Source organism: Physeter macrocephalus, unplaced genomic scaffold (assembly GCF_002837175.3).
Source record: "Physeter macrocephalus isolate SW-GA unplaced genomic scaffold, ASM283717v5 random_226, whole genome shotgun sequence".
NCBI classification, from domain to species: domain Eukaryota; kingdom Metazoa; phylum Chordata; class Mammalia; order Artiodactyla; family Physeteridae; genus Physeter; species Physeter macrocephalus.
The window spans coordinates 1-13,123 of NW_021145512.1; the positions used below are offsets into that span (position 1 = coordinate 1).

Below are 13,123 nucleotides of genomic sequence, written 5' to 3' on the forward strand. Positions count from 1 at the left end.
CTGAAAGATTTTAGTTGACATAAAGCTCCCAGCAATTCAACAATATGAATCCTTGCCCCCTCATTCCCTGCCCCCCCAAAAAAGGTAATGTAAACTTAAGTTGAACAAATAGAAGAATAATGTCCATATGAAGAAAAAAAAGCTATTTGGTCCACTGTACCCTGACATCTGAAGGCCTGTGTTTAGCTCTTGGCTGAAAAACATAAGGCATAAGTTGAAAATATCCAAAGGTGGGCACATGAGAAATGGCTGAAGGTAGGTGAGAAAAAAAGATGTAAGATAAATTATAGTTGCAAGTCGTGGCTATTAGTGAAATGGTAGAAGCTGTCTAGAAGAGGCAGCTGCTCCTCTGCTCTAGCCAGTGGCTGACCTGAGAGAACAAAGACCTAGGGTTACCAGATCCTCCAGAATTTTAAAGAGTAGCTAGAAATCTGGATTAAAATATGAAACTTTCTAATCTTCAAATGTTGGCAACTATTAAATGAAAACCTTGTGCAGAAATGAAACGGGTTAATTTGCAACCTCTCTTGAGTTTAAATATCTGAATGGCTGTTCCTCAAGAGGGCATAGATTGGTTCTGGATTAATTCAGGGACAAAACTCAACAGGGGTTGAAGTTACATGGAGGTATATCATATTATAATACAAGGAAGAACTTTCTAGCATCTAGCTAACAATGGAATTGGTTGCCCCTGAATGGAGTAGTATGTGCTCACTGGAAACCTCCAGCCAGCATGTAGATGACCATCTCAGCAATGTTGTGGGTGAAACTGAACTTGATGGTGTCTAGGGCTCAGTGTCCAACACTGAGTCTCTAAGTCTACATACATACAACATGTTGCAATCTAATAAAAAAAGTCTTTTCTCTGGACTATTAAATGAATAAGTAGTTCTTTATAAAGGGCCAGTAAGGGTGCCAAGGGTCCTGCAAGCTACAGAAGGATGTGGGCTTCATACATCCTCCTTGTTATGAGACACAGATCAGAAAAGTGGGAGTACAAGTTTGAAACATTTTCCTCTCAAACTTGTGTTTGTTTAGGAAAAAAAAAGACTAAAAGTTTCACCACTGCTTTTTGATTACCTAGTTAAGACAAAGCACAGGTGGGAGTTCACGGTTTCTTTTTTACCATTAAAAAGAAATAAGTTTGGGCTTCCCTAGTGGCACAGTGGTTGGGAGTCCGCCTGCCGATGCAGGGGACGCGGGTTCATGCCCCGGTCCGGGAGGATCCCACATGCCGCGGAGCGGCTGGGCCCCTGGGCCAGGGCCGCTGAGCCTGCGCGTCCGGAGCCTGTGCTCCGCAACGGGAGAGGCCACAACAGTGAGAGGCCCGTGTACCGAAAAAAAAAAAAAAAAAAAAAAAAAGGAATAAGTTCGGGGGCTTCCCTGGCAGTCCAGTGGTTAAGACTCCGCACTCCCAATGCAGGGGGCCCGGGTTCGATCCCTGGTCAGGGAACTAGATCCCGCATGCCACAACTAAGACCTGGTGCAGCCAAATGAATCAATAAATATTTAAAAAAAAAAAAAAAAAAAAAAAAAAAAAAAAAAAGCAAGCTATAGCACTACTGCAAATTAGCAGAATTAAAAAAAAAAGGAACAAGTTCGTGATTATAGTATGCTCCTTGCAATTCATAAGCCTTAAAACGAAAGCATCTATTGCACAACTTGAATAATAAATACATATATTTATTATGTAAAATATATAAAATAAAATAAGCAGCTACTAAGACTCAGGTAAGGCTACCTCCTCCTGAAAACCTTCCTTACAAGTAAGTACCCCTTTCTATGGTCTTTCATGTTCAGGCTATGGCTATGTCATTGCATATATAGACTGTGGGTTCCTTGGGGTCAGAAACCCGGTGAGATGGAGTGAGTGGTACAAGGTAAGGTCAGACAAGACAGGGCCAGATCATACAGGTCTTTAGCTTGAGAAAAGAGACTAGATTTTAATCTGCATGCAATGAGAAGCAACTGGAGTTCTAATGGAATGTTGTGATTTCTATTTTTAAGATACCACGTTGGCTTCTGTGTAGAAAATGGTTCTGCTTTGTTTGGCTTGGGGGCGGGGGATGGCAGGGAGAAAGCAGGGATACTGGTGAGTATATCACTGAAATAATCCAAGTTAAGTTAGAGATCAGTGTGTCTCGTACTAAAATGGAGACAACTAAAAGAAGTGCAGAGATTCAAACTGTATTTTTTCCAATGTGAAACTAAGAAGTCTATTAAATATCAGTGCTTTGGAGTATAATAAAGTACACACATATTTAGGACTATAAAAATTAAACTTACTTTAGATACTTGGCATATTCTGGTTCTTTCCAGTAAAGCAAGTACTTAAGATAATTAACAAAAGCTTTGTCTTTGAAGTAACCTCTTTGGGCAAGAACTGAAAGGCATAAAAAAAAAAAAAATACACCTGTAGAGCAAATCAATCCTTGGACTACAGATTTGTGACTCCTAACGTAAAAGTAAAGAATTTACTTACATAACATCCCCACCACCAACACTCATTGAATTCACAACAGAAGTCCCCATTTGCTCAATTATATATATACCAATATAAGTGTAACAATAATTCTGTTCAACTGAGCATGTACAAAAGTAGATACTAAAGTCATCCCTCAAATGCACAGGGAACTGGTTCTAAGAGACCCCACAGACACCAAAACCCACAGATGCTCAAGTCTCACATAACATAGCGCAATAACAATGACAGTATTGTCACCTTCCGTATGGGAAGATTCAACCAACTGCAGTTGAATCCGAGGATACAAAGGGCCAACTATGAATTGGAACTATGAATTGCAACTCTTCTATCAGAAATTATAAATAGCTACTCAATTCAATGAGGTCCTCAACAACTTACAATTAAGGTAATTTGGGTTGGCTAAACACTGCACAAATTCCAACTCCAACTGAAACCGAAGTCGATTTCCAGCATCATCTAGGAGAGAAGACAGCAAAAATCATCCAAAATAAACGTCACCATATACAATACTGATTTGTAGAAAGAAAACAGCAGTAAAGAAACCTAATGATGAGATACGCTTCTACATAAAGAAGGGCATGTGAAGGTTTTCCTAAATTGGGCGAGGGAGGAGAAAAACCTTCCTTAGAAGTCTAAGGAAAGCAAAGCCCTGATTAAAAGGAATGTTTAATCAGGAATCAATGAATTCTCTCATGTTAAAGACAAGTTATCAAATAAAACAGGATCACACACGGGGCAGAACATTTATCACTCGTGAGCCACTATGTTGGGATTTTAACATTTTAACATTGACCACTGCTGCGGTAAGTCGCGGTAACTGTGCCTTGCCTTATTTTAATAATGCGTTACAAGTTAAGTGATTAAGCTAAGCAAAAACAAAGCAAACGCTAAACCTATCAAGAAAAGTTCAGAATGCAAGCTGAAAGAGACCACGGCGAGAACGCAAGATCAGGGAACGCGTGCTTCGGTGAGACGCGTCAGTGGCAAAATAATACACGAGTTTGTCGACGATATTTTAAACTTATGCAAGCTCATTTAAGACGCAGAAAACAAATCGAGGAAGCGGTTTACGATCCAAAATCTCTCCTTTAGCCTCGCCGGAAGCCGGTGGGGTCGGTGTCTGAATAACAAGTGAGGAGAAAGGATATACCAACAAAATAAAGTCTGAAAAGGCCAAACTACCTTCGCCCTCCCAGACGCTAGAAGAGCCCTCGCCCCTCCCGGTCCGAACAATCACCTTGCAGGGAGTTAGGCCTGGAAGGCGAACCCGGGGAAGCGGGAGCAGGTGTCTGGGCCCAGGATAGTTCTATTTGCCAAAACGCACGGCTCGGAGCGCCACTCACCCGTCTCCATAGCGACGGCTGCTGCCATCACCAGCAAAGAAGCTAAGCAGCCAGCACCCAGACACCGCGAACGCCGGGAGTGGCGGGGGAGGTTCCGGAAGCCGCGGCTCCCCCTTCCTGCCGCGGTGCAGTGTGGGATGCGGGGGGCGGGCAGAGCCTCGCGCGGGGGCGGCCGGCTCCGCCCATCCCAGGCCCGCCCCGGCCCGGCCCGGTCCCGCCTCCGCCCGCGCGGGCACCTGAGAGGCTAGGGGGCGATGCGGGGTCTGACCTAGCGTGGGGCCTAACCCAGGGTTTCAGAGGGGCCGTCACCAGCCCCCGCCAGGACCACTGTTCCTGCACGTCCCTGTGTCGTGGGATCCTCGGCTACCGCTGTGCCTGCGTCACAGTGGCATGTGATGTCACTCCTCACTGTGTGACGTAACCCGTCGAGGAGCGTGAGGCAGTGGGGCCTCGCGAGGCCTGCTTGGTTCCGTTACCCCTGTAAGATGGCCTCACCCCTTGGGGGAAAGCCCTCTCCGCCCCGGGCTGAGTCCGCCCGCTACGAGGAGACGGCGACGGTCCGCGTGGAGACCTCGTCCCACCGCGTGGAGACGACCTCCCGTCAGGTGCGGAGGTCTTCCCGGCAGGTGGAGACTACCCAGCGCCGCAGCGAGGGGCGCTCCGTCTCCCCGTCTGGGAAACGGCTCCCTCGCGTCTTCGAGGTGTCCTACCAGCACGTGGAAACCGCCTCGCAGCGCACGGAGACGGCCTCCCGCCGCGTCAGGGCCTCGTCTCTGCGGGTGGAGACGTCTCTGCACCGCGTGGAGAGCCCGCCGCGGCGGGAGCAGCCGGCCGCTCGCCAAAATGTCCAAAAGGCCCTATGAAATGCTTCCTTCCTCGGGGCCACGAGAGGGCCATGGCCCTTGGCCAGGGCAGAATTGCCTCCAGTTCGCAGCCAGCCTGCTGCCAGGTGGACCGATCATCTTTGGTTTCCTGGAAACACACCACAAATCTATTTGAGAAAGAGCCAAGCTGCGGTTTCGGGACTCAGCCAACATTCATTGACCCTGCTGCACCCTGGACCATCCTTTCCTGCCTTTGACCCAGTGAACTACTTTAACTTGAAGCCCGCACAAAAAGTTTTCAGGCCCTAGATATTGTATATATTGAGATGATGGACAAAGAGGCTGTTTGAACCTCTGAGGCAGGTGAGTTTTTAGATTCTTAGCCCCTGAACGACCTTTGCTGCTTCAAATTTAGGGACAAGGAGCAAACTGAAGTCATGACCAGTGGCATGATTATATGCCTGCAGCAAACCTGAGGGGCAAGGAACAGAGTTTCCTTAATTAATTAGTTGGCCTGTGTTTATGTATCAAAATTGTTATTTTCTTTATGCCAAGCCCTTGTGCATGGTAGCCCGAGCCACACACATTTTAACCTCGGTCAAATGTAGCTCAAAGTGAAACTATATCAACAGTCAAGAATAATCTTAGAAAGGAAACCTGACCTGTGATTTGAGGAGGTACAGGGGAGGAATATTTATTGAGCACCTACTCTGTGCCAGGTGTTAGTTTAGCATTTGGGCTATAGCAGTGAACAAGGCAAACAGGTTCCTGGCTCTTGGGGAGCTTACACTCTAGTGAAAAGGCAGACAACAAATGACAAAACAAGAGTTTTGTATTGTGATTAGCACTATGAAGGAAATAAACAGGTAATGTGATAGAGAATGTAAGGGGGTTCTTTTGATGGGATGGTCAGGGAAGGCCTTGCTGATTAGGCAGCATTTGATCTGTGACTTGTATAGTGAACAATGAGCCATGCGAAGGTCTGGGGAGAGTGCATTTTAGGGAGAGGAATCAGCCAAGTCCAAGGGGTGAAGGGGAGCAAGCTTGGACTGTTCAAGGAGCAGAAAAAAGACCAGTGTGGCTGGAGCTTAGGGAGGGAGAGCGTTGTATGGAAGAGAGGATGTTAGAGAAGCAGGCAGTGGCCAGTTCATAGAGGGTCTTGAAAGCCACAATAAGGAGCTTGGGTTTTATTCTAAGGTCAATGGGAAGACGCTGGAGGGTTTTCAGCAGGGGAGTGACATGATGCATTTTGCATTTTAAAAATATCCTGTTTCCTGTGTGTAGGATGTAGGACAGTGGTTCTCAGGGGTGATTTTTATCCCCCAAGGGACATTTGGCAATGTCTAGAGACTTTTTTTTGTTTGTCACAACGGGGCGGGGGGGGGGCAGTTGCTACTGGCATCTAGTGAGTGGAGACCAGGGATGCTGCTAGGCATCCTACAGTGCCCAAGACAGCCCCCCTCCCCTAAGCAAAGGGAACTACGTTTGGACAAACACACTTAGTCCAAAATGTCAGTAGTGTGAGGTTGAGAAACCCTGTTGTGTAGGGGACCAGAGAGGAAACAGGAACTAGTTAGGAAGCTAATAACGTGGTCCAGTAAGAGATGATAGTGGCTCATACTAGGGTGGCAGAAGTGGAGCTAGAGAAAAGAGCGTAGATTAGGGATGTGTTCTGGAAGCGGAGCTGACATGACTGATGGATATGGAAGGTGAGCGAAAGAGGAATAGAAGAATCAAGGATGACTTCTAAGTTTTGGCTTGAGCAGTTTGGTGTATGGTGGTGCCATTTACTAGGCTGAGAAATACTAGGGGAGGATCGGTTTAGGAGGAAAAATCAATTCCATTTTGGCCGTATTGAGTTTCAGATGCCTATCAAATACCCAAGTGGAGTTGACTGCAAGAGGCTGGCTGCCATGAGAAAGGTGAGGATTGGAAATATAAACTGTAGGGTCATCAGTCCATAGATGGTATTTAAAGCCAGGGGACTGAGTGACAATCATCTGCCAGTCTGTCTCGCTCATTTTATGCCCATGAATGGATTAGAGCTCTTGTTCATCAGGGAGCACCAGCTGGCTAAACAGCTCTTCCCCCGTCTCACCCCCGCAGGGTCTGGCTTGACCTACCGAACTTGTCCTTGCCTGTAGCCCTTTGGTAGCCACCAGTAAGGGAGAAAGTGTGCACTAAAATGTGAGACAAAAGCTTCTGAAAACTTGACTTTCACTGGCAACATTACACTGCTCCTGGGAAGAGGGTTCTTAAAGGTTCAGAAGTTCAACTTTTTCGGGGGTTTTGTGGGGTGGGGGGGTTGGAGGTTGTTGCATGGCTATCAGTGTCCCAGGTTCTCATGGGATGACTGAACAACTGAACTGATGTATAACAGTGGTTCTCGACTGGTGGCAGTTTTCCCTGCAGGGGACACTTAGCAATGTCTGGAGGCATTGTTGTCACAACTGTGGGGGTTGGATGCTACTGGCATCTAGTGGGTGGACACCAGGGATGCCACTACACATCCTACAGGGCGCAGGGTCATCCGCCACCCCATCCCCGACGACAAAGAATCACTTGGCCCAAAATGTCAATAGTACCAACATTGAAAATCCCTGAAGATTCTAGCAGTTTGAAAAGCTAGAGCGTGGTGCATTGGGGGAAGCACCCCACTTCATGACAGATTTGCTATGGGAAAAGGTTTAGAGGTAGTGGTCTCTGTCAAATGTCAGGGCAGGAACTGTCAGAGGGGAGAGATAATGTGGCTTTTCGAGGAGACCTTACATCCCTGCTTTCAACAACGTATGATATTTATCCCAGGAGGAAAGGCCGTCCCATCTAGCAAGATGTAAAGACCTTGATTTTGTGGGACCTCCTTGTGAGGTAGAGTACTCTCTGTTGGCAGGCACTGTGCTCAGTCATTACCACGTTACCTCATTTAATTACAGGGAAGTGCACTGGGCCTCCCAGGCCGATAGGGGCTCAGTCCAGGGGAACGTTAGAAAACCCCAGAGGCTACCCTAATGCTTCTGCCTCATAAAACTTCTGCTGTAGACTAACAATTAGACTTCAGAATTTTAGTCTTTGGTGAGCTTATTCATTCTTTTTAATGTGACAGACCGCGTGCATTGGTGAACTTACTCATTCTTTTTAATGTGACAGACCGCATGCATTATATACACTCTCTTAAGTTTTTTAAGTGAACAAAGTAGTTACTTTTCTTTAACAATGTTCCTTATCAATGTTTTTATTACAAAAGCAATAGGTGCTTAATGTAACAAATTAAATAATTCAAGATGTGTAAAGAAAAATTTAGTAATTTGTCCCTTTCCATTTCCATCCTCTGGAAATAATTCATGTCAGCAACTTGGTGTATATCCTTCTAGACCTTTCTGCATTAAGTGCTCCTAACCCCCTTCTTAGTCATACCTGGAAAAATGGTTGGAAGGTTACTGTGAAAAAGCCAAAGACTTGGTTTCTAGATGATTGATTCTCTTGGAAGGATATAGGATTCTGGTAGCTCTTTCTTTTTGTTACACTTGTTTCATAAGAAGGGTTTTTACCTAGGTTTCTTCCTCCCGGTTTCATTTACTCATATTTCCAAACTGAAATCCAAAGAGATATACTCAGAGCAAGGAAGTGCTCTGAGTATATTGTTGCATATTGTTAAGTGTGTGCTACCCATACTGTGTGTCATCATCCTTCCCACTTTGTCTTGGAAGTTCCAAAGGAGCGCGGGTGCTTTTGTATCTGTGACATGGTATACAATCGCTAGCCCAACGTGTGTGCAGTGAAGAACGAAGAGCAGTGCTGTCCCTCTATTCCCAGCCAGGAAGGCGTCGCATGGCTCCATCTACTAATCTGTTAGACTTACTGATCTAGGTAGTTAGTAGCCGTGACCTTCCTTCAGTTGTTGCCAACCAGGTTAGTTTGGAAAAACTAAGTACCTGTCAGGACCTGTCATTCTCATAATCCATTCATTTATATGTAAGCTGAGGGCAGCTTACAAAGTTCAGCGTATGTATTTTCTGTCAGCTGTGTTGAAAATACTTGAAAGAATTCTGTTGCTACAACACTCTTTCCCCAGATCACATGAGCCATGGAAAGAGTCAGGAGCCCAGCCAGCAAGGTATTTGGGTCAAGGGCCCATCTAGATCTCCCAGGATTCCGGTTCCTCCATTCTTACCACTGCTCCCATCCCAGCGTAGCTGGTACTTGACCCAGCCTCTAGGGGATTCCACAAGCTGTTAGGCTGGAGAAACAGTTCACCGTTTAAAAACTTTTTTTCCGAATCGTTGATCTTCATGGTACAGATGGAAAAACTGAAGTCCATAGAAGCCAAAAGTAATCTGGCCAGGAGCAGAGGTGCTAGCAACCACTTTTGACGGCCTCCTAGAATGGTTTCTTTTGATAACCAAGTGAAGGTAGGTCTAGTGTCCTTAAATTTAATTTACAGTGAGCATAGTGGATCATACTAAAAACAGAAAAGGAAGAGACACAGAAGGAGCATTTATACGGAATTCTACAGAGCACTCTCATTCCCGTGAGACTCCAAAAACATCATTATTTTGAAGCTCTGTTATTAAGTGCAGAAACATTTAGCATCATCATGGCTTCTTGATAAATTGGCCCCTTTATCATTATGAAATAACCTTATCTCTGGTAATGTTCTTTGCTCTGAAATCCATCTATTTGATATTAATATAGCTGCTCTAGCTTTCTTTTGATTATTGTTAAGATGGTGCATCTTTTTCCAACCTATTTGTGTCTTTTTATTTAAAGTAGATTTGTTGTTAGTATTATAGTTGGATCTTGGTTGGGTTTTTTTTTATCCTAATAATTTCTGCCTTTTGCTTGGGATGTTTAGACAATTTATATTTTCTGTAATTATTGATGTAGCTTTTTGTTTTATATTTGTTCCCTCTGGTCTTTGTTGCCTTTTCTCCTTTTTCTTTTTTTTAAGACTAATTTAGTACTTTTAATTATTCCATTTCATCTCCTTTGTTGGCTTATTCACTCTTTTCATTTTAGTAGTTTCATGAGGGTTTAATATACATTTTTTGACTTTTCATATTCTACCTTAACATGGTATTATACTCCTTGACCCATAGTATAAGAATCTTACAAGAGTATACTTCTGTTTTTCTTGACTTTTTTGCTATTGTTGTCATACATTTTACTTATACATGTTACAAATTCCACAGTACATTGTTAGGATATTAGCTTTAAACAGTGGATTGTCTTTTTTTTTTATTTTTTTACAGTAGGTCCTTGTTGGTTATCTGTTTTAAATATTCAGTTGATTGTCTTTTAAAGAATTTTAAGTGATAACTTAAAAGCTCTACTCACATAGTTAGCAGTTTTGATGCTCTCCATTCCTTTGTATAGATCCAGATTTCCATCTGGTAGCATGTTCCTTCTGCTTAGAGGACTTCCTTAATCATTGCTTCTAGTGCAGGTTTGCTGGTGATGAATTCTTTTAGTTTTTATATGTCCAATAAAGTCTTGATTTTGCCCTCATTTTTGAAATATATTTTGAAAATCATCAATGTAGTCTAATCCGTTTGTTTTACTTAATAAGGAAACTGAGGTACAGAGTGAGAACATCTTGCCAGTCACATGGCACTTAGCCTACCTGCAGTGGCACTGCCCCCACCGCTCTCTCAGAATAGCAAAGATTTTGCCACTGGAAACTCATTCATTTAGTTGTAGGTGGCCTGTCCACATTACCCTTTAAAGATACCAGGAGAAAGGGCTAAAGTAATTAAATTGCTCTTTAGTGTGTCTTCGTTGATCAGATTCCTTTACCACATCCAGAGCCGCTTCATCCATTAGGCGTGGCAGGCTATAACCCTACGGGTTGTGAACTTTGTAAGGGCCTGCCAAAATGGTTGAAGCGTGAACACTTCATTGGCTTCAAAATACAAGAAGAAGAAAATAGCAAAATTGAAATTAATAAGTGCCAATGTGCACACATTGTAATATATGTGATCGGATACGGATCAGGACCTCCAAAAATAAGAATATCTAAGACCCAGGTCTTAAAATGGCTCTGCCAAGGTAACTCTAAACTGATATCTGGACTCTGGTGAGATGACAGGGTAGGGCTTCTGTCCAAAAGTGATAAGACTGATAAGACTTTGGCCAGGGGCAGCCTAGAGATCTCAAGTTTCCTTTATTTTCTGTCTTCCCTCCTTTGACCAGACTGACCTTCCCACTGACTGAAAAACTAGACCTTGGATAAGTGAATTCACCCCTCTGGGCCTCACTGCCCCCACTGAAAATGAGATGTTTGGACTAATCTTTAGATCTGTGATTCCCAAAGTGAGGAATGCAAACGTTGCTGGTGTGCAAGAGGATTTTAGGAGGTATGGAAACATTTTTTATTTTATAATTAAATATTTATTTCAGTGTGTATTAGATAAAAAAATATAACTAGCCCCCAAACTTGTTATTTCACCAATATTTTACTTCAGCTATAGTAGGCATTTAAAAATGTTTAAGTGAATTGATTTAAAGAAAAAATAATCAGATTCCATAAACAATCGGCCTTGGGTGTGGCCAGAAGTTTGAAAGTAATATGGAATACACTGACTGATGTTTGGGAAATGAGGCACTAATTTAGTTCCTTAAGTGAATGTTTTTTGAACTCCATGAGAAAGCCTGGGGCTGTGACATCAATTTAGTGGATTGTAATCAGCATTTTTCTTATTAGTGAAATAAAAATAGAAAAATATAGAGTATATCAGAGTGTTCACACATAGTAAAGGTAAGAATTGCTTTGTGAAACTTTTCTGTATTGTCACAGTGTAAAATATGTTAATATTGAGGGTCACTGTCCAGAAAGTTGGAGAAAAGTGCATCCTGTGAGTCCATGACCATCTTTTTTTTTTTAACGTCTTTATTGGAGTATAACTGTTTTATGATGGTGTGTTAGTTTCTGCTTTACAACAAAGTGAATCAGTTATACATATACATATGTTCCCATGTGACCATCTTTGAGTTTGTGCCATGACAGACAGTGGACAGCAGAGGTCAGGCAATCCCTGCACGGCAGCAAAGGCTGATCCTTAGCCCAGCAGAAACCTCAAGGGAATGCCAAGCGGCTCAGAGGCCTGCCGCCAGTCCTGAGGTGACAATTGTTAACAGAAAATCCAGCTCATTGGCCTTCAGGGGTGACCACTACTGAGAGCGACCAGAGCTCCACGAGCACCCTGGTCCTCCCCTACAGCGGGACACTCCCGGTGGCACTGCCGCAGCCACTTCCCGTCTTCCATTCCTAGATTGCATTCTCATCTCTGGACTTTCAAAACACCCTGGGGATGCTTCGGTGTCTAGTGTTTCTCAGACTAAGGCCCTGTGATTCAGGATTGGGCCCTAGCCGTGTTCATCTTGGAAAATCAAAGTATCTTCGTGTTATGTGCCCACACTGATTTAAGGGAACACTCGCGTGTTTCACATTCCCTTCGCCTTGATTATTGGAGAGCACCCAACACGCGTTGAGCACTCGCTGTCCCCCAGGCACCGTTCAAAGCACTCCTGCTTTCCTCACATCTGCATGAGGTAGATCAGAACACTGGGGCAGAGAAAGGTTAAGTGATTTACCCCAGGCTACCAGCTAGGAGAAGGAGGAGCCAAGCCCCAACCCAGGCTGGCTCCACTACTTGTGCTCTCCGCCATTAGCTTTTGCTGAGCTCTAAGCGAGGGCTAGAGAGCCTTCCCAAAGTCTCTTCCTGCTCTTCCCAGTGTCATATCCAGTGGCCTCTTTGGTCCACATCCTCCCTGACCCTTCTGTAGCGTCTGACCCCAAGGACCATCCCCTTCTGGAAATTTTCTCCCCCATTGGCTTCCATGAGCTGCACTCTGGCCCCGTCTTCTTTCACTGAGTCCTCTCCCTGCCCCTGAAACCCTGCAAATATCAGTGGTCCCCAGGGTTCTTTCCTCAGCCTTCTTTTCTCACTGTGCACACCTCACCCCAGCACTCCTGGTGCCAACTGCTGCCTGAGTGCTGATGGCCTTCCCACCCAGACCTCTCTCCTGAGCAAGTGGCCTGGACATCTTGCTCTTGATGGCCTAGGTTCATCTTCTACTCAAAATGTCCAAAACCGGCCCATCTGCCTCCTGTCCCAACTCCACCCCATAATTTGGGGCATATTCCCACACACCTCTGCCTGCGTTTCCTCAGTGAATAACGTCATCTGCCCAGCTGCCGGGCAGAGATCTGTTACCTCTGACCTCTCACCATTACACCCTCATACAAGTCAGTCCAGTGGATCTATCTGCTTTGTCTCTTGAGACCAGCCATTTCCTTAGTTCAGAGTTTTGTCATCTCTCTGCCTGGTTTTCCTTTTCTCTCTTCTGATCCATCTCCAACATGCTACCAAAATTTTGTTTTGTGAAACACATTTCACTCTTTTCGTTCCCCTCTCCATCAAACACTTTCAGTGCTTCTGCACCTCCTAGGCTACGCCTGGCCTGGCCTTCAG

At 44.6% G+C, this 13,123-nt stretch overlaps 3 protein-coding genes across 5 annotated transcripts in view; 2 read left to right on the forward strand and 1 right to left on the reverse strand.

Annotated features, from left to right (window-relative positions):
* Nucleotides 1–64: 64 nt before the first annotated feature.
* Nucleotides 65–4,014, reverse strand: MED31 (mediator complex subunit 31). The gene is made up of 5 exons (XM_028484758.1): nt 3,886–4,014; nt 3,668–3,791; nt 2,864–2,941; nt 2,287–2,383; nt 65–370 (listed from the first exon to the last, which is right to left on the reverse strand). The coding sequence occupies exons 1-5, from the start codon at nt 4,012–4,014 to the stop codon at nt 355–357; spliced, it is 444 nt and encodes a 147-aa protein (XP_028340559.1). The 3' UTR covers nt 65–354.
* A 13-nt stretch (nt 4,015–4,027) lies between these two features.
* Nucleotides 4,028–4,699, forward strand: CUNH17orf100 (chromosome unknown C17orf100 homolog). The gene has a single exon (XM_028484765.2). The coding sequence runs from the start codon at nt 4,314–4,316 to the stop codon at nt 4,689–4,691; it is 378 nt and encodes a 125-aa protein (XP_028340566.1). The 5' UTR covers nt 4,028–4,313; the 3' UTR covers nt 4,692–4,699.
* A 6,226-nt stretch (nt 4,700–10,925) lies between these two features.
* XAF1 (XIAP associated factor 1) overlaps nt 10,926–13,123 on the forward strand; it is a 69,970-nt gene continuing 67,772 nt past the window's right edge. Inside the window, exon 1 of one of the 3 annotated variants that reach the window (XM_028484760.2) lies at nt 10,926–11,005. In XM_028484760.2, the coding sequence (XP_028340561.1) occupies nt 10,926–11,005 (80 nt within the window). The remainder of the gene's footprint in view (nt 11,006–13,123) is intronic. The other 2 variants (XM_028484763.1, XM_055082705.1) reach the window with 2 other exon arrangements.

What these genes read in the sequence shown, in the direction of transcription:
- CUNH17orf100 (XM_028484765.2), top strand. Translation starts at nt 4,314, where the DNA reads ATGGCCTCACCCCTTGGGGGAAAGCCCTCTCCGCCCCGGGCTGAGTCC.
- MED31 (XM_028484758.1), bottom strand. Translation starts at nt 4,014, where the DNA reads ATGGGCGGAGCCGGCCGCCCCCGCGCGAGGCTCTGCCCGCCCCCCGCA. An exon ending in CCGGCGTTCGCGGTGTCTGG is followed by an intron (nt 3,792 to 3,885) that starts GTGCTGGCTGCT and finishes TTTGGCAAATAG; the next exon opens with AACTATCCTGGGCCCAGACA. An exon ending in TAGCGTCTGGGAGGGCGAAG is followed by an intron (nt 2,942 to 3,667) that starts GTAGTTTGGCCT and finishes CTTCTCTCCTAG; the next exon opens with ATGATGCTGGAAATCGACTT.